The 20862-nt window shown below is 45.1% G+C and overlaps 1 protein-coding gene across 5 annotated transcripts in view; it reads right to left on the reverse strand.

Moving 5' to 3' along the window:
• Positions 1–20862, reverse strand: part of GCDH (glutaryl-CoA dehydrogenase) — a 220253-nt gene that overhangs the window by 119449 nt on the left and 79942 nt on the right. For all 5 annotated transcript variants that reach the window (XM_085600632.1, XM_085600630.1, XM_085600633.1 and 2 more), the window contains one exon: positions 11277–11417. In XM_085600632.1, coding sequence (XP_085456758.1) covers positions 11277–11417 — 141 coding nt within the window. The remainder of the gene's footprint in view (positions 1–11276; positions 11418–20862) is intronic.

Genomic DNA, 20862 nt, shown 5'->3' on the forward strand with positions numbered 1-20862 from the left:
GGAGATGTAGTCTGGGAAACCCCAACCATGAACTCAATAGCACAGAACAACAAGGCATGGTACACACATTAGCGAAAAGCAGACAGAGGACAATGTGAGAGTGTTACAGAAATGTATTGTGATGCTTGCAATGCAGGGCTTCAGGTACACTGAGCTGATGTTGCATTTCTGTCCACAGATGATACATTGGGCAGGACTGCACATGCAACAGGAGAGAGGGCACACCGGCAAGACAGTTCAGGGTTGACCAGCACAAGTTCTGCCCAGAGATCAGTACCACATGCAGCCTCACCACCACAGCCAGCATCACCACCACAGCCAGAATCACCACCACAGCCAGCATCACCACCACAGCCAGCATCACCACTCATGCTGGAATCACCGGCATCATCACCGCCTGCATTGGTGAGGTCGAGGAGGCGTGCTGCTTCCAGGTTGCGAGTGTTAGAGTCCTCATCTGACGACTGCAGGGGCCCGGAGCCAACCACTGTGCCCCAGGATGGGAGCCATGCCACTGTGCCCTCCACCTCAGAGGGAGCACACACAGGTGCCAGACGGCGCCGCAGGTCTCGGGTGCAGAGTCCACCAGCACACGATGAGAGCCATGGGGTGTTCTCGGGGCTCGAGGGCACCATGTTAAAGATACAGCGCCTACAAACAAAGGCAATGATGTCAGTTCAGCGCCAAATGCGGGGACTGAAAGCTACATTTGAAAACATGGACAGGGGCATCAGCGCTATGGCGGTGGGGATGAGTGAGATGGCTGCGGGCATGCGGGACATGTCCCAGTCCGTCATGCTGTTGTGCAGCAAGTATGATGCGGACAGAGCTGCACGGCGCCGGGAACGGCAGAGGAGAGATACTCATACCAGGGCACTCAACCGGCTGGCAACTGCCACTTCGCTGCTCTGCAGGCACTCTGTGGCTATGCAGGAGGGCCTGACACACTGCAGCAATGACGTTTCAAGGGGGATGGTGCAGGTCACCAGTGCACTGGAAGTGCCACTGACAAGCCAGGCGGCCACAACTGGTGCTGGAGATGCTGTGGAAAGCATAGAAACCAGCAGCAGGAGCAGCATTACCCCCCCGGTCCCAGATACACGGAGGAGCAGCAGGCGGCATGGGGCTGCCACTAGTTAGGATACACAATCCGTGGCATCCCACACTGTAGTGCGTGGCCGCAAACAGTAATGCTGCACGGCATAGCCTAAGACAATTGGGTGTAGTAACCCTGGACTTGCAAGTAGTCATTACACAATGTTGACAGAATGGCTTTTTCTTGGTGTTGTGGCGTAGTGCCGCATTATTAAACTACGTCATGACATCCAACAACTGGCTGTGTCCCCTTACTTACTCAGAAATAGTTGCATGTGATCTCTGCCCGTCTCTCTCTCCCATCTGTTGCTGTTGGCACTCCAGCTGCGTTGGCCTCTGGCTGTCCTGACTCATCCTCATTGTCCTCAAAATCTGTTAGTTCCACCTCTGTACCTCTCTTCGTGGCAAGGTTGTGCAGCATTGCACAAGTGGCAATGATCTTGCAGCAGATGATGGGTGTGTACTGGCGTGCGCCTCCGCTTTTGTGGAGGCAGCAGAACCTGCTTTTCAATAGTCCAAACGTGCGCTCCACCACGTTGCGTGTAGATTTGTGTGCCACGGTATATCGTCTCTCACTCTGGGTTGATGGGTGTAGGTAGGGAGTGAGGATGAATGACCGCACGGCATATGCACTGTCGCCTAGGTGAGTATGAGAGAACCATCAGTCACATGCCTCAATACACGATGATTTGCACTTAGTAGAATGGAGCGTCACTGTTACTTACCTAGCAGGTATCCTTCTCCAAATTCTCCCGCAAGCAGTCGCGTGTAGATCCCACTGTTCTGGAAGATGAAGGAGTCGTGGGTGCTCCCAGGAAACTTAGCTACGATATCAGTGATGATGTTCCCTGCATCGCAGATTACCTGCACATTTATGGAGTGGGTGGACTTTCTGTTCCTGTAGATGTGCTCAGTGGCAGCTGGTGGGCAGATTGGAATGTGTGTGCCATCAATACAGCCTATGACATGGGGGAACTGTGCCATGTGATAAAAGTCTGTTTTGGTTTTCTGCAGTTCAGCCTGTGTGTTTGGGAAGCTGATGTAGTGGTGCATTCTCTGCATCATGGCATCCAGGAACTTCCTGAAGAAACGGGACAGGCAACTCTGGGATACACCGCCCACCGCAGCGATCACCCCCTGGTAACTGCCAGATGCGAGTAGATGTAGGCTGCAGAGAACCTGCACATGTGGTGGTATGGCATGCGCCCTTCTTGTTGGCTGGTCCAGGAGTGGGTGCAGGTCCCTTATCAGGTCCATGATGGTTTGTGGGTGTAGCCTGTACCTTTCATGTATCTCTGCCTCAGTCTGTTGAAAGAGTGTGATGCGCTGTCTGTAAATGCGTTCCTCCCGTCTCCAAATCCTCAGACCTGCTGCCTGTAGACATAGGCGCCTTGCAATGACATACAGAGCGGCCATGTTGTCCATGCTGTTGCATTTTGGGATTGCTTATATGCACTGTTGATGCTTACCACCTGCTTTCAATCTGTGTTAATTACCGACTCTTAATTACCGAATTTCATGGATTTCTTAAATACCGAATTTACCTACATATCTTTTCTCGTTTTACCACTTCATATTTACCGATTCGGAAAATATGTATTCGGTAAATATGAATCGGTACTTTAGAATTCGGTAATTATGAATCGGTATTTACCGATTCATATTTACCGAAAACTGGTTTTTGGCCTCCTACATCTCACTTGACTAAATACCGGTCGGTAACGGGATATTTACCGAATTTCGGCCGTTACCAACCGGTATTTAGCTACCTACATATGGCCCTTAGTCTTTTGAACACACTGTGCTATCTTCACTCAACTCATTGGAAAAGAAGAGACCATATATAACAAAAAATTGTCGCGGGCTCAGAAAGAAGCTATCAAAACATTAAGGGATCAACAAGTTGTGATTATTAGACTGGCGGATAAAGGTGGGGCAGTAGTCCTATGGTCCAAAGAAGCCTACCAGACAGAGGGCAGGAGTCATGTGTATAACCAACAATGGTATTGACAGATCTCGCAAGATCCCTCTAAAGACATCATGCAAGAAATATCCCTGATAGTCTCAGAAGCGAAAGAACAGGGTATCTTGGGGCCTAAAGAATCAGAGTACCTGATGAAGAAACACCCTCGTACACCACACCTGTATTTCTTACCCAAGGTTCATAAAGATGCATCCACACTACCGGGTCGTCCGATCGTATCCGGTTGTGATTCAATCTTGGAACCTGTATCCAAATTTGAGGCTGTGGTCTTAAAACCACTGGTGTCAGAGGTCCCCTCCTATCTGTGTGACACCATGGACTTTATTAATAAAGTGGAAAGTTTTCCTTTCGACCCTGATACCCATGTCCTGGTGACGATGGATGTAACATATTTATATGCACAAATTCCCCAACAAGATGGGTTGGATGCAATGGAAGTATATCTTGAAACAAGACCTAGACCACACCGTGTCCCTACAGATTTGATCTTAAAGCTCGCCTCGATTTCACTCTGCCGCAATTTTTTCAAATTTGAAGATGAATCCTTCCTACAAGTGAAAGGGACCGCCATGGGCTGTCCCTTTGCACCAGAGATGGCCGTTTTGTACATGGCTCAATATGAACAAAGATTTGTACATCAGAACAATCCATACAGTGCACATATCAAGCAATGGCTACGATACATCGACGATGTGTGGTGTATTTGGGAAGGCTCGACAACAACATTGATGGAGTTTCATGAGTGGCTTAATAACCGCAGCCCGGAAATCAAATTCAGCTTATCCTACAGTTCCAAGAATCTATCCTTTCTGGACATTGAGGTCAAATCCACAACAGATGGACTCATGACTACTCTGCACACTAAACCGACAGATAAGAACAATGCTCTATATTTCCGCAATTACCACCCCAGAAGCCTAAAAAACAACCTACCATATGGACAATTTTTAAGAATCCGGCAGAATTGCTCCAGAATAGAGGACTTTGAACTACACGCAGAAGTCATGCTCACTAAACTTATGGAAAGAGGATATCCCCGTAAGCTACTGAGACATTCACTGAAAAGAGCACGATGGACACCCAGGGAACATCTCCTGACAAAGAAATTCAAACCACCTACACAACGTATTGTCTGCGTCTCCACATTTGGACCGCATACCCAGCCAGTGAAGAAGATCATTCGCAGCAATTAGCATTTGGTCGAGGGGGCCATTCCGGACGTCGGCCCACCATTGTTTGCCCTTAAAAAGACTCGCAGCATTGGCCAACAAATCACCAGCATAGCCGCAGTCCTCATGAAGAAAAACAACTAAGCACCCTGTTCAATCTTCAACCAGTACAGGGGCATCATAAATGTGGTACATGTTCAGCATGTGGCTCAACCATAGAAGGAACCCTCTTTACTGATGGTAAAACATTTTGGAGACATAATGATTTTACCAATTGTAAATCTAAAAATGTCGTATACGGAATCGTGTGTCCATGCAACAAAGTTTACATCGGCAAAACAAGTCAGGAGGTACGTCAACGGTAAGTCCAACATCGATCCAGAATAAAACAGCTTCTGCCCCTTTGGTAGAGCACTTCATCCAAATGAATCATACACAACATGACTTCAAATGGACTGTTATGGCAGCTGTCAGACCATCGCTGAGAGGGGGCAATCCGTCCACACAGCTGTCCCAAAAAGAGGCTTTCCTCATCTTAAAATTTGACACTGCGATTCGGGGTTTAAATGAACTTTCGAAAATTGTTCATCTGTAAAAAACGACATCCCCGACAATGCAACTGGGCGTTCCAACTCCAGTTTGTGTCTTACTTCTGGTTCCCCCTGATTCAGGATCTTTTAAAAAAAACTCGTTTGTCACTTCCCTTTTGCCTGAATTGCATTCCACGGAAGACATGTTCACAAATTGAGTAGACGAAAAGCCGGATTCCATCAAAAAAAAGAAGGCAAGTTTGACACGCTCTAGCCGAGCTTACCGACTCAGTACCTTCGTGCTGCAGGAAGCGAATAATGCAGGTCTGAGATCCGCTTTGGCTGCGTATAATGTGTAACTGGACCACTTAGGCATGCAAACGAATTTGCTCCAGCCGCGGGGCCTGTATACAAGCTTGCAGACATTTACATTTCAAGTTTTACAACAGCTCCCCTCTTCTTTTCGTAACAGGGTATCATCGATCATTATACCTGCACGTTCCTGTCGACAGCAGTCTTCCATTAACTGAGAATTCTACCTATACTGTCACATGGAAGGTACGTCCCCAGTCAGACAACAAACGCATTACTTGAGGAAAATATAACTCCTTTTCCCATCCTCGTAACATCATTGTATTTTTGCCCCCACAGTCGGATTAATGAATGCAAAGCTACACCATGGATAGAGAATCACATGGGAGCTTCACAGATTAGCAGGTACTATACTCTAAAAAGTTGTCACATCAGTGTAACCAACATGAAGGGGTCTTTCATGTTTAACGTGTTCAACCAATGTGAAATAAATCATTTGCACTTGGAATTGACTGTCTAAGTGCTGATTAATGAATAATGATTATGCAATAATCTATCTGGTCACTTGTCTGTTTTATATAATAGGGTGGTCCAGCCCAGGTAGACATAGGACCCAAGCCTTTGTTTGGTTTAGGTCTTGAGTGTGTGCTAAGCATTGCTGGTAACAGCTGTGCTTTTTTCAATCAGTTGTCCAGATACGCAAAGGCATAAATGAAGTTGTATTGCAGATCTGGTGTGATGACCGCTACACATCTCTTACGGCTGTTGTGACTCCACATGGTAGAACTTGAACTGGTAGTGTTGTCACTTACCACAAACCTGAGGTATGAATAATATGCTGGAGGAATCGAGACGTAAAAGTAGGCGACCCTGAGATCGAGTGTCGCCATGTGATCATATGATCTCCTGTGCACTGCAGTAGAATGGTGTCCTTTAGGATGGTTCTTTTGAAGTGATCCAACAGTTGTGGGATGCATTCAAGGACAGGCCTCAGGGTGTCTTCCTTCTTTGGGATGAGGAACAATAGAGAATATAATCCCTGACTCCGCTGAAGTGAAGGAAACAGTTTAGTTGCACCCTTGCTGAGAAGTGCTTGGACATTCTTTTGCAGACGTTTTTGATGTTCCTGACTGACTGACTGACTGTGAGGTGGGATGTTTGGTAAGGTGGTGTGAAACTCAAAGCTGCATGCTTGCTTGAAAATGGATAGGACCCATTTGAATGTGATTATTTCCTCCCAGTGTGGAAAGGGCCACTGATTCTTTCCCTGACAGATGTGTGATTGGGGGAAATGGTGGATAAGTCACTGCTTGGAGGAGGAGATGCCTCTTTCTGGTTCGCCTCTGCCTTTTGCTCTGTCCTTGCCCTTAAAGCTTCTGGAGATGTAGGCTTTTTGAGTTGGTTTCTCCTGAAAAGGCTGATGCTGCTGGAAGCCAGAATGTGGCTCTGTTGCTGCAACTTTTGCACCGCATTGTAGCTTTTGTAGCTGAAATCCAGTTTTGCCAGTTTTCACTTGGAGTGCTCTCTTGACTTTCGCTATGTCTGTGCCCTTGTTGATTTTTTCCCATCATAGGACCTAACTGTGTCCCCAACAGGTGTTTGAAATCAAATGGGACGTTGATGATGCGCTTTAGATTTCAGGATGAAATCTGGACACTAGGAGCCAGGCATGCCTTCTAGGGATGCCACATGTTTATCCCCCTTGATGCTGTGTCTGCAGCATTCAATGCACAGTGGGTATTTGCACTGGAGATGAGTTTCCCCTGCTAAATGTTTCCTCCCAATGATACCTGTCTTAGCTTGAGAGGAGGCCCACAGAACTGCCCATATACTATGTGTTGCAGCACCTACAAAAACATTTACCGGCAGTATCTATCTTGATTCTCTCCTTGTCTGCAGGTGGTGCATCTCTTGTCCCATTAGGGAATGTCTGCTTCCTGGCCTTTTAGACAACAGTTTGAGCTCTTCACAGATAGGCTCCTCAAAATGTAAGTATTTTTTTCTTTCCAGGCATAGCATCGCCTTCCTCTTGTGGAGGTTGCGTCAGACTCTTCGCAGATGTGGGGTGGATATAGACTTTCAATTCAATTCAAAATAAGCTTTATTCGACAATACATGTCATAAAAGCATTGTTAGAAAAGATAAAATATATTTATAAACATGATACATTCTAATATTTAAAATTTTTAAATATTTAAAAACGTGAACAAGCACTCAGAGTAGGATAAATTCATCATGATAAAATTAAAAGGCCAAGTTCTTGTAGCAGCAGTAGGGATTGTGAGAAAATAATAATAAGCACATTATAAAAATTTTAAATGGCCAAAAGCACAAAAATAAATGGCCAACATCAGAACCACAGACAACCACAGACAGTGTGTGTGTGTGAGACCTAATTCTCCACATCCAGCTCAAGAACTTGGCTACTGGGATGGCATAACAGGGGGATTGATCTATTCGCAATATTCTCAAGGTGACACTACATTGACTGGTGCCCAAATTCCTACAGGTTTCAGCGAGGCATGCTTTACGGTGGCCAGCGTAGGTTAGGCAAACAAACATTATGCGTGAATGTGTTTCTTCTTGATCCATGCAAATGGGACATTTGCTATCACCTGCTGCAGCCCATTTTGCAGTGAATGACTTTAATGGTAAGGATCACACTCTGAATTGGAAATAAAGTTTGCGGTCAAAGGGCTTAGATATCACACCATTTTCAAATAAAATATCTCCAATACTGTCGCAAACCAAACTTATGCTAATAAATAGGACATACTGGACACCCAAGATCATTTTTAAACTCCATCTAAGTGAGAACCAGCATGCTGGAACTGTAAAGCTGACGTTGGTAACCTCTCCCACATGCTCTTCTCTTGCCCTACCCTACAAACATACTGGGACAAGGTTTACGAATGTATAAGTAACACTTTCAACATAGCACATCCAAGATTATTTTCATATAATATATTAGGTGCCCTGGACCCTAAATTCAATAATGTAAATGACCGATACCTGCTAGGCCTCATGCTCACCTTAGCCTGTGAAATTGTACTGTGTAAGTGGAAAAACACCAACGATGTTTCTTTTAGAATGTGGCAAGAATGGCTATATTACCTCAGAGGAGCAGACAATACCGCACTCCATACCTCTCCATGGCGTAAAACCCACAGGAAACTCTGGAAGTCCCTTGATGCCTCATCATTCTCATACGACCCGCCGTGAAAATCTCCTGTACTGTATTGTAATTCTTGCCTTCATAGCTGCGTAGTATGTAACTTGTGCTATATACTGTACTCTATACTCCCTTGAACTCCCATGGTGAACTGTGCTGGTCCATTTGTCTCTATGTCTTTTACGAATTAACTGCGAATACCTTAGTTGGGCACTTGAGCAATTTATAGTTTCTTTTATTTATTATTATTTACTTTGTCTTTGTATCTGTTTTCCCCTGTTTGATTGATTTGACTTATTATTATTATTATTATTGCTGTTCTTATTATTTGTTATTTCTTGTAAGTCAATAAAACGATTTGAAATAAAAAAAGGGCTTTGATATTACATCCCCATAGTGCTCTAAGCTTACCCAAGATTTAAATGCTAAGAAGCCCCCCTGTCAGCGTGGTGCTATCGCTTGTCCTGAGTGTATTTTGAATCACCAGATCTCAGAATCTTTCCTTTAACGTGGCTTTTGATGGAAACTGAGTATTAGATGGATTTTCCCACAGATTCGGTACACCCATGCTGAACAGGGAGTCTCTGATCTCACGTAACCAGCTAATTTTGTGAAAGCTGTCTGCCTTAATTATGTCCCTGAGACCAGCTGCATACATTGCAAGTTCTGGTGTACACCAGATTCTCCGCCAATACAGAATGGTGCGTAACCTAGCTAGATCGACCAATGCTTTCTTGCCTAAGTCGTTCAACAGCGGCAATACCGGGGTACTTCGAGGTAGGCTGGTGATCGTTCAGAGAAACCTATTCTCTGCAATGGCTAACTGGGTAAGGTTCTCAAAGCCCCAATGTTCCGCCTCTTAAAACCAAACTCACTACTTTCATATTATAAATCTGTAGTACCAGATGGTTTGGCTAGGTCAGGGAGGTTTTAAACTCGTTCTGTAGGGCACCAGCTAGTTGACGATGTTTTAATGTCTTAGTGTCAATATGGCATCTCAGGTCTTTCTGCAAGATAAGTCCCAGGAAGTAAATGCATCTACCTGTTCTAGTGGCATCCTCTCAAAATGTATACCACCCCTGAAAGTTTTATGCTGTTTAAAGGTCATGAACTTGGTCTTTGCAACATTAAATTTCAAGCCCCTTATTGAGCAGAAATCTTCAGAGTGACAACGCACGCTGGAGACCGCTTGGAGTTTTAGAAATGATGAGCGTGTCGTCAGCGAACATTAGGATGGGGAATCTTATTTCCTGCTAATACCGGTGTATCAGTGGTAATGGTGGTTAAAAACTTTGCAATGCCATTAATAAAAAGGGAACATAGTGTAGGGGCCATAACACATCCTTGGCGCACTCCCTTCTCTATGGGAAAAGTTTGTTACCTTCCCCTGCGAGCCCCAGCGTATTTGTACGAAATTGTCTTTGTGGAGACAGACAATAATGGACAGCAACTCCGTGGGCATCCCCAGCTCCTGTAGCACCATTTAAGATTTTATACGTGAGACCAGGTCGAAGGCTGACTTAAGGTCTAGCCAGTGTATTGAAATAAAACGAAAGACCTGATCTATGGTGCTAGTATGTTCCCGGAAACCCACCTGTAGTGGAGTGAGGATGTCGTTGTCATCTAACCACTCCTAGACCTTAGCGAAGACAAGGCGAGCAACCACCTTTTGTATGGAGTCAATTAGGCTAATAGGCCTGTAATTTCCTGTCGTCTTTTTATACACTGGGATGATCTCCGCACCTTTCCAGGAGTCAGGGACAGGTGCGCCAAGGACAATCGCATTTGCCAGTAACATAATATACCTGCTCCATTTGTCTTATATAGACTTTCCTTTGCCTACTGTCAGGCTGTTCCAGAAGCTCGATGACCAGTGTCGTGTGACTTGGCATTGAGGCTGGCAATGAAATCCTTTTTTCAACTGGCTATGATGCCTTGTGGTTGAGAAGGCTTTCATGCTCAGTGCTGAAATGGGTTCACGGTGCGTGTTTGGCCCGAAACCTGGAGAGTCTAAATGTGCTCTTGGTTCCAAGCGTGCTTGTGGGTAGTGACCGCAGCCAACTACTAACCTTATTTCTGGGCTCAAAGCCTGACTCCCTTGAGAGATGTGCTGAGGGTGAACTCAAGATTGTTGTTGTTTGGCTGAGCGCCAGAGCATGGTGGGTGAGGTATCAGTATCTTCTGTGCAGTCTGTATCCTGGATGCAGGTTTGTTCCAAGTCCTCGAAGGCTACTGTTCCTCGTTGTCAAATGAGCAGAGGGTTTTGAGACTTCAGTCTGGTTGGAGACTCCTCCCATAAAATTCAGAAATAGCCTTCCCCTTCTGAGTAGGTCCCGTCCATTTCTTTGGCAAGAAAGACCGGTGCCAGGCTTGTAGGATCCTGACACTACATCCTACAATTCACCCACCGACATCCTCAACTGGAGTAAGAAGCTTTTTCATTATTGAAGGCCTGATACGCCGAAAAAGTCAATTCTTCATGGTCCCAAGGTAAGCAAAAATTGGAAACCCAGTAATGGTCTGACTACGGGGACTTAAAAGTTACACTGGGGTCAAAATTGAATTCTCCATAATCCACCTATCCACAACTTAATCTTATATGACCTGACACCAAGAGAAACCTTCTCGTCCCAGACGAATTCGAAGCATCATCAGTTGTACTGGTTCTTTCCTTTCTGTGTAGATTCCACTCCCTGTAACTGAATGCCTATTGACTGCAGTTTGACAATCCGGGGTCTAGAGAAATATATCTGAATCTGATGACGAGAAAAAAAAAACAATCTGAGGTGGACTGTGCCTGGTACGTTTTGAGCTTCAGGGAGCAATCATAAGTTATCACAAGACCAAAACTTGTACTTCAAAGAAAAACAACTTTCAATGTCTGCACCCAACACAAGATGGCGGGAGTATGCAAAGCCTGTGATCTACAGCTACACCTCCTACAAACACAGTGCGAAGCTCCGATCAGTTACATGTGATGTAACATAAACAAAGCTGTCTGTTTTTCTCTGTACCTTCGTTGCGATTGGCCATAAGTATGCGTGGCATGAGTTTCTGCTGGCAGTAGCTGCGAAACGTGTCCCGGATCATGACCTCCTCATCAGTTAGCTGACTTTCCAACAGCAATGGATCACGCCAATCAAAGCGAACTCGTTCTGCAGGAAAAGAAGAGGAATGTATTTAAACTTTGACTCCATGTCCAGCATTCGGAGCTTCTGGGCTATATGCTTATTGTAAAATATGTAGAGAGCTTCAGGATGGGACTCATGTAGTCCTGTATCATAGATTGAAGAATAGAAATAAGTGAAATCTTGAGTGAAGGATGTGCTCTTATTGATTAGGCCCCATAACTGACATTCATGCCATGTTGTAATGTCCGAATGCAAGATCGCATCCAGGATTAAGTTAATAAAATATTCCTAAAGGTTGTCTTTTAAAATACCATTTTCTGTTTCTCTGGTAAGTGTGACTGCATGTGATTGCCGTCCTCTAGGGTATAGCTGCATATGTCTTTGAAGCAACAACCTTTTTTCAAGGGTAGGGAACCAAACACATTAACACTAATACTTCCAAGTGAAGCTTATTTCCTTAAAGAAAACCAAAATAATACACAAAAATGTTTTTTATTCACAATAATTTAAGATAAAAAATGTATTTAAAACAATCTTATTCCTGAAGGTACTAAAGATCTCCATCTACAAGACTGCTAGTTAGATAATAATCTAAACACATAAATCAGAATGCATTTCAAAATGTCAAATTATATGATCATACATCAAACTACTATAGATCAAGCCAAAGTGTTCAGGTTGACATGGTGATTAAACAATATTCTTAGCTTTGGGTTCCTTGAAGTCACAACATACCCAAGTACTTATCAAATACCATGATTGTAGAGCAACACAGAGCCACTCATTGATAGAGCCAACACATTTCGCGGCATCCTGCTACTTCTTCGTGGCTCTCTCTTATATATAGGCTCTAAAAATCTAAATGTATTAAGTCAAATAGAGTCCACGTTCAACTACTTTTTTAGGCACCTATTTTCATCATATTAGTATTAGCGTCTTGAATTAATTTCTCTGCAAAGAATACAAGCACTCAAATATTCCATGAAAAAAAGCTTGATGTCGCAAAACATGTTCTAGTTCGATCTATGAGGGGTTCTGTATTGCAATATGATCATGTCCTTTGATAAGTATTTGGATGTGTGCTGACCTCAAGGAGTGCAAAGTTAAGAATACTGTAAAAGAAGATTGTGTGGACCTGAAGGAGAACGGTTTGAGATACAGTAGTTTGAGGTGGATTATAATCATATAAATTGAAATTCTGAAATGTGTTCTGATTTGTGTGGACTTCATCAACACAATGTTAAAGACACTGTCCTAATACCTGTTTGTAGAAGCAGATCCTCAGTAACTTTAGGAATAAGACTGTTTTTAATAACATTTTAATCTTAATTTCTTGTGATAAAATCACAATTTTTGTGTAAACGTTGGTATCTTTATTGTTTTTCTCATTTATACCAACTGAATGTTTTTTTTCCGAAATATGGTCTAAGTGGAGTTGTACTTGTATTCTGTAAGCCATAAGGGTTACTGGCTGTGATGATTTGAGCTTAGCGCTGGACTATGCATACCGGTGTATCTCCTACTTATGATATAAGTGGACTGTCTAACCAACGATACAACTAAGACATGGTTTGACACGAAATAGCATGACAGCATTTCTGTGATAAATGCCAAAACAACAACTGATGGACAGAATGCTGAACAATGTCAAACAATCTCCCCAGGCTGATGAGGGATGTTACCCCGAAACCAGTCCCAGGATGCTTGTTTCCATTCCAGGGAGGACACGGCTTGGCATTTCGGGCTGGACTGTCCCCATGAGGAGCAGGGTCAAGACTGATTTGCATATGGCTGGGTCCAAACTGGGGTAGCATAGTAAGCAAAAGAATGATGGATTTATCCCGGGTCTCTTGACTGGGAGTGAATGTTTGATTCATTCAGCATTTCGTCCATTGTTTGTTGCTGCTGCGCATTTATGGGATGTCATAGTTACTGAGTTCATTATCCAAAGGAGGGAGAGAAGGTTTGTATCAAATTCTTTTTTATGTTGTACACCATTCTGAAGACTATCCCAACTTTGGAGTGCAGTGTTAACGTTCCAGAAACAAAGGATCAATATAAAAGGCTGCCCTTTACTGTTATTTCCACCGAGGAAATGGAACATTTTTCTGTGAACTTTTTTCACTGTAATAGATCTAGATACCTCACTTCCTGTCCACAAGCCGATGCCACTTCCTTTTTAGGTCTCGCCTGCGAATGCAGCGCATGCGCTGCTTCGCCTAGGCGAGCTCTATTGTCGTTGCTTCTGTTTCCGGGTTCTGTGGAAGCGGGGTTGGTGTCCGCCCTGTCGGCATTAGGCCCCGCCCACTCTCTAGCATTGCAGCTCATGCATGCTGCGTCTCTTCACTTTGTTTACTTTTGGCAGTGTATGTTCTTCTGCGATCTGGTTCTCTCTGTGTGGCGGTAGCGTAATGACGACAGTTTCCACACTCTTCTGTCTCTGACTCTCTCCCTGAGAACAGCATGCAAAATCGGTATGATCGCGGCACCTGCGCTTTAGTCTCTGGGTGAGTCAGCACCATTTTGCAGCATAATAAAAGGAAAGTGCGATGGGGTATGGGCAGTACCCAGCAGAACAAATCAGCCTTTTATTTTCACTGCCACTTCCTTAAATGGCGTCTTGCATATTGAAAGGATCGCCTGATGTGTCTGATTCACAAGCACTGTATCATCCTCGTGACTCAAAGGTGTTTTTAAACTACTTAACCCGATAGAAAAAAACGTTTTGCTGGTCAAAAATACAGGCTAGCATGCCAAACGCAGGCGCCGAAAATAAAGCGTTTACTTTGAGGGTCACTGACAACAAAAACTGCTTTATTGCAACTTTTATAATTATCAGTAACAGCGGAACCAAGGAAACTAGCCCTAGGAAGGCAAATTAATTTTCATTCAGTCTTTTAAACATGATGAGTTAAAAAGGCAAACCAATTAGTTGAACCTGCAGCTCCGCTGTTCACATAATTCCTTTTCATCTTAATTGGAGTGTTCAAGGTAAAAGTGAAACTAAGCGCCTGATGTAAATTCAAGCTTACAGAGGATCTGCCCAGGAACATGTCGGTATTGGTCGTGAAAACATGTAACGGACAGGCAGCCTATCTCACGCAACCTTTTATCTGTGTGAGGGTTGCAGAGCAAATCAAAGCTGCACTGGGAAGTGAAGCTGAAGTCTGTACACAGACTGAGGAAGTGCAGTTTGACAGAGGTTAGCTGTAAGTAGAGATCCCTTTCTGCTGTTTTAAGGAAGCATAGTCATTCTATTGCACGGTGATTATCTTGAGAACAAGCATGTCTATCACCCCGAGAGCAGGCCCGTGAACATGTGTGTGAGAAGACTTAGTAGTGCAAGTAAAATCAGCGATCACAAGTAAATCATCTCTTTAATAGTAGGTCAGACTGTGTCAGTGGTACTCAGTAAAGCGATCTGTTTTTATGTGAGAATGAAGCGCTTCAATTTATGTTGAAGAATGCCTGTTAGTTTAAATGAATTTTCCCCTCTCTTATGTGGGCGGGCCCGTGGTTAATGGTTTGATTAATTGGGTTTTAATAATTGCACTTTGTAGTTTTATGAGTATTACTTGTTAAAAATGCGAGCGAGGGGCTCTGGCTGGCTCAACGGTGTAGGGAAGCAGGGACTGTACCCGAGGGAGTGCGCTGTGCCAAGATTTCAGCCAATGAAACGCGGAAGCACTAGGAGCACGTGGAGACCCCAGAGCTTTAAACGCACTTTCAAAAGTCTGGATTGCCGTTTGCCACATCCATTATTACATTCATCTAGATATGTTTTTATATATATTTGTTTATTTTTTTTACTCTCACGTGAAACCTGCAATAGATGGGGCTGTATTTCCCACCCCACCAGTTAACACTGCTAACTGTTTTCATATTATGCAATAGCCACCCATTGGGTGATAGTTTGGTGTAATGTGTTTGTAACTCTAAATAAAGTTGGGAGTAAGAAACGCTTCCTGGACGAAGCATGCAGGTACGTGGTGCCATCACCGATTGTTTTCTAAGGACTCCAAGAAAAACAAGCATTTACAATGCAATAGGTCTCGCATTTACGTGTGTTTAAGCTATTGGCATTGTAAATGACAATGCCTATTATTTATATTTTAAAAAACAAAAATAATTGCCATTGTCATTTACAATGCCAAAAGCTTAAACTCACGTAAATGCGAGACCTATTGCATTGCAAATTATTTTTTTGTTGATTTTGTTTGAGCTACTATGTGTTTGTTGTTGTAATCTGAGATTATGCAGTAGGCTGTGGATTATGCCTCAGGTTTGTCAAATACATAGTCCTGTTTAAAAGTTTGTGGCTTCAGGCGCATATAATACCATAGTTGTTACTTGTTTTTTCCAGTCAGCATATTACTCGTCTCCCCTCCCTCATAACCTATTTCCCATTTTCTGGTTCTCCAGTGCCGCAAGGTCCTACGAATAGCAATAGCGCTATGCAAATATCACCATTCTACTGCATATAAAAAAATAAAGTAAAAAGCATTGTCATTTTCAGCTTCAAGAGCTCTAGCTTTCACAAATGCGAGACCTATTGCATTGCTAATGCTTCAGGCAGTTAACAAAATGGATTTCACATTAACTAATAAAAATACTTACAAAGCTTTACAAATAATATGTGCTAAAATAACTCTAGGTGTCACGGGGCGGACCAGCCAGGGGACTATAGTGAACTGTTTTGGAGGAATGATCCTGCTTCAAAACAACCTCTTCTTCTATCACAACAGGAAGATTGGAAACCCCTCGCATGCCCACCCTCTGTACGACAGGGGAACTATCCCTTTAACAGAAGCACACCAACTGAAAACCCCACCCCCTGTGCTGACGCGGAGTGGTGGAGGCCAATAAGATCGGACGAGACCAGGAATAATGTGTGGTACACCGCCGGAAGATGCGAGAGCAGTGGAGAACGGGAGGAAGCAAAGGACGCGGAGCAGAGAGGAGACCTAAGCCCAGACGGTTTGACAGTGACCATCGAAGACGCCGGCCGGGACGCAGAGTGGTCACCTGAACCGGGAGATTTCCTAGACCATGTTCCGCCCCGCCGCGCTCCAGGAGGAGCGTGGCTATCCCAGGTACGTGGGAAGTTTGCGGGCTGGGTATGGAGGCGGGTGAGGTCTGACGAGTAAGGAACAGAGCCCCTTCCTACCCCTTCACAGAAAACGTACCCTTCCCTGCACTAGCACTAGCACGTCCTTTTCATTTTTTGCCGTAGACGTGTCTCACTACGCGGTTTCCCTCACTACCCTCCCCGTTTCTTTGGGCACTTGAAATACAGTACACTCACCGAAATCCATTCTTTCTTTCCTCTGTGTCACGGGAGCGGCCACTTGACCCGGGAGAAGTGAAGAGCCCCATCGTCTATCCGAAGACTTGGAGGAAGACCTTGCCTAAGTTACATCTAACAGAAGGACTTGTTTCTCTATCCCCCAGACTGTTGTTTGAACTCGGATCTTAGAAAGAAGACGTTTTCAATTTAAATAAAGCCTAATTAGTATAAATAGATCGGCGGTCCTGCCCATTCCTTTGAACCCACTACACTGGTGTCAGAAGTGGGATAAAAGTAGCCATCTGAGCAACAAAGATGGAGGCTTTGATTCAACACCTTGTGGAGGGACAGGATAAACTCAGTTGGGCCGTAGAACGGTAGATGAAAGCCGTTGAAGCAGACCGAGAGGTATTCAAAGACACCATCACCAGACAGATAGATGGACTGCAAAAGGTGATGACAGAACAGCCCACACCCCTATTACCAGAGCCCCGTATGACGCCACATCAGCCCTCAGGAATAGCACTACAGAAGTACGTGGCCGGGGAGGACCCGGACGCCTTTTTGCTGAATTTTGAGCGTGCTGCTAGGGCCTGTGGGTGGCCCACGGAGAAGTGGCCTTTCTTTCTGGCCCCCCTGTTAACAGGAGAGGCCCAGGCTGCATACCAAGTAGCCAACCCCACCGGTGACACCCCTTATGGGATTATAAAAGCAGTAATCCTGGATCACTTGGGGCTGGATTCGGAAGCCTATAGAGTAAGGTTCCGAAAAGAAAAGGGAGCCCAGGGGAGAATCCTAAAACCCTGTTCTTCGGCTTAAAATGGCCGCTGATAAATGGTTAACCCTTGCTGTTAGTTCCAAGGAGGAAATTATGGATAAGATATACCTGGAGCAATACCTGGATGCTCTTCCCTACCATACACAGAAATGGTGGCGCCAACACACGCGCCTAACCACCGAGCAAGCCATAGAGATGGCCAATTCCTTTTCACAAGCACAACCATGTATCGCAGTGGGGAACGCCGAAAACGCAATCCGGATGATCACACGAAAATGGAAAAGAAGCACCGTCCTGTTCCCGACACCCCGAAGCACAAAATGGGAATGCCTGAAGTAACGAGCATTAAGAGCCCCCAGTGTTTCAATTGTGGGGAATGGGGACATATAGCCCACTTCTGTCCCAGGAAGAGAACCGTGGAAGAACCCATGGAGGTGGGGTACATGCCAAGGTCTGTCCTGTACACAGCAGAACTAGGGAACGCCTTTCACGTAAGTGTACAAGTGAATGGAAAGACCCTCAAAGCCCTGTTAGATTCTGGGTGCAGACAATCAGTCATTCAGAGAACTCTGGTACCGCCCAGTCAGCTACAGCCAGACACCACGGTATACATACGGTGTGTACACGGGGACGTAAAACCATATCCCCTTGCTACTATACAGGTAACGCTTGAGACAGGGCTATCTTACCAGGTCAGAGTGAGCGCGATGGAGGGACTTCCAGAGGAACTGATATTAGGCACTGATGTTCCTGAGTTTCTCGACTTGTTTCACCAGGCTGCTTTCAGTCAGAACAGAAAAAGGGAACTAGAAGGGGGAAAGGCAAAACGATCTCAGAACTCACAACCATTGAGCCTTGGATAGGGGATAAAAGTTTTCAGTTCGCCCAAGCTAATGATGCCACCTTATTCAACGCCTGGGAGCAGGCACACTCCACCCAAGATAAGCACCCGGTCGTGTTCCCCAGATTCCTCATTAAGGGTGGACTCCTGTACAGGCAGGCCAGCCCCAACGAACCACAACAGTTGCTAGTCCCTCTGTCGTTCCGAGAGCAAATTCTCTTCTTCTCACACTCTCATCTCACTGCAGGGCATGTCGGGGTTGAAAAGACCACCCAAAACATAACACGCCACTTCTTTTGGCCAGGGATTTACCGAGACATAAAACTTTATTGTCAGACATGTGAGGTCTGCCAAGAAAGAAACACACACAGACCCCCAGCCGTGCCTCTACAACCCCTTCCCATTGTAGGCAACCCCTTTGAACGTATAGGGATGGATCTCATTGGACCCCTACCTCGCACAAAAAAAGGAAACATCTACACCCTAGTGATAGTAGACTATGCAACCCGGTACCCCGAGGCTTATCCCCTGAGTTCGGCAACCACTCGTAACATCTCTGAGAAACTATTGGAAGTTTTTCTGGGGTGGGCTTTCCCAGGGAGATCCTGGCGGATTAGGGCACACCCTTCATGTCACGTCTGATGAAAGAAGTATGCGATCTCCTAGACCTCCGCCACATCAAAACGTCTGTTTATCACCCGCAAACGGACGGACTCGTCGAGCGGTACAACGGCACGTAAAGTCCCCGTTGAACAAGATGTTGGCGCTAAACGGCAGAGAATGGGATCAGATACTGCCTCTGGCCCTCTATGTGATACGAGGACAAGTACAAAGCAGTCTTGGCTGTTCAGCATTCAAAATGCTGTATGGACGACAGCCACGGAGTCTCTTGGAAATAACAAAAGAAGCCTGGGAGAAAGAAGGCATGACAGAAACGCGAGACATGCTCGAATACGCCCAGAAGCTAAAAACAAAACTCGGAAAGCTGAGAGACTTGGCATACTCCAACCTAGAGAAACCTCAGAGAAAACAAAAACTCTATTATGACAAGGGGAAAAGGTGGAGGAGGTTTGAATTGCACGATTGGGTATTAGTCTTACTCCCCGTCTCCAGCAAGTTCCAGGCCGAATGGAAAGGTCCGTATAAGATAGTGGAAACCATCGGTAAAACTACATACAGATTACAAGTATGCCCGAACCGCATCCAAACATACCATGTTAACCTCCTGAAGAAGTGGTTGGGCCCGGTGCCTAAGGCCGCCCTCCTCACGCTACCCACTCTTGACGCGGACCCCAGCACCATTAAATATCTGGTGATCAATGAGGAGCTCGGTCCTGAAGAAAAGAAGACCTTGCAACAGACACTGTCTCCATTTACCTCTATATTTTCAGATAAACCCAGGAGGACCACCCTAGCAGAGCACAGGATCGAATCACCGACGGGGAAGATCATCAAACAACGACCCTTTCGTATTCCTGCAGCTAGGAGGGCCGCCATTCAAAAGGAAGTACACAATATGTTGCAAATAGGAGTGATTCGACCGTCCCGAAGCGAATGGTCATCCCAATCGTGATGGTACCAAAACCTGATGGAAGCAGGCGTTTTTGTATGGACTTCCGAGCCCTTAATGAGATCTCCTCTTTTGATGCTTTTCCTATTCCTCGCATTGACGAATTAATAGAAAAACTCGGAGACGCCAAGCATATCACCACGTTGGACTTAACGAAAGGGTACTGGCAAGTACCCTTTCGGGAAGAAGACAGGAAGAAAACGGCCTTCTCCACCCCCGATGGTTTGTACCAGTTCAATGTACTCCCGTTCGGGTTACACGGGGCCCCCGCTACGTTTCAGCGGCTAATGAACACCGTTTTACAGGGGTATCAGTCCTTTTCATCCACATATTTGGACGACATTGTCGTGTTCAGCCCGGACTGGAAAACCCACTTGGAACATCTTCAGACAATAGTGCGAGCCCTACAAAAAGCTGGATTACACGTGAATGCAAAAAAATCACGAGTGAGGTACCAAAAAGTGAAATACTTGGGGTATGTGCTGGGTCATGGGTTGATCGCCCCCCCAAGACGAAAAAATCAAGGACATAACCAATACCCCTTTTCCCAGGACTAAACGAGAGATGCGGGCATTCTTGGGGTTAATTGGATACTACAGGCGTTTTATCCCACAATTCTCAGAGGTTGCTGCCCCCCTCACCAACACCCTACGGAAAGACCTGAGTCCCAAGGTGCTGCTCCATCCCACCAAAGTGATGATTGAGGCAATTGTGTCTTTAAAAAAAGCCATTACTTCCAGCCCGGTTCTGGTATCCCCTGATTTCACTAAACCTTTTCTCCTACACACCGACGCTTCCAGTTACGGGATAGGGGCTGTCTTCTCACAGCTGTCTTCTGACGGGGCTGACCATCCTATCCTATACATCAGCAGGAAATTGTTCCCCAGAGAAACAAAGTACCCTACCATAGAGAGGGAGTATCTGGCAGTTAAATGGGCGGTAGATAAACTGAGGTACTACTTGGAGGGTCATCCCTTCACTTTGTACACTGAC

This window comes from Triturus cristatus, chromosome 4_2, assembly GCF_964204655.1.
Source record: "Triturus cristatus chromosome 4_2, aTriCri1.1, whole genome shotgun sequence".
Classification (NCBI taxonomy): domain Eukaryota; kingdom Metazoa; phylum Chordata; class Amphibia; order Caudata; family Salamandridae; genus Triturus; species Triturus cristatus.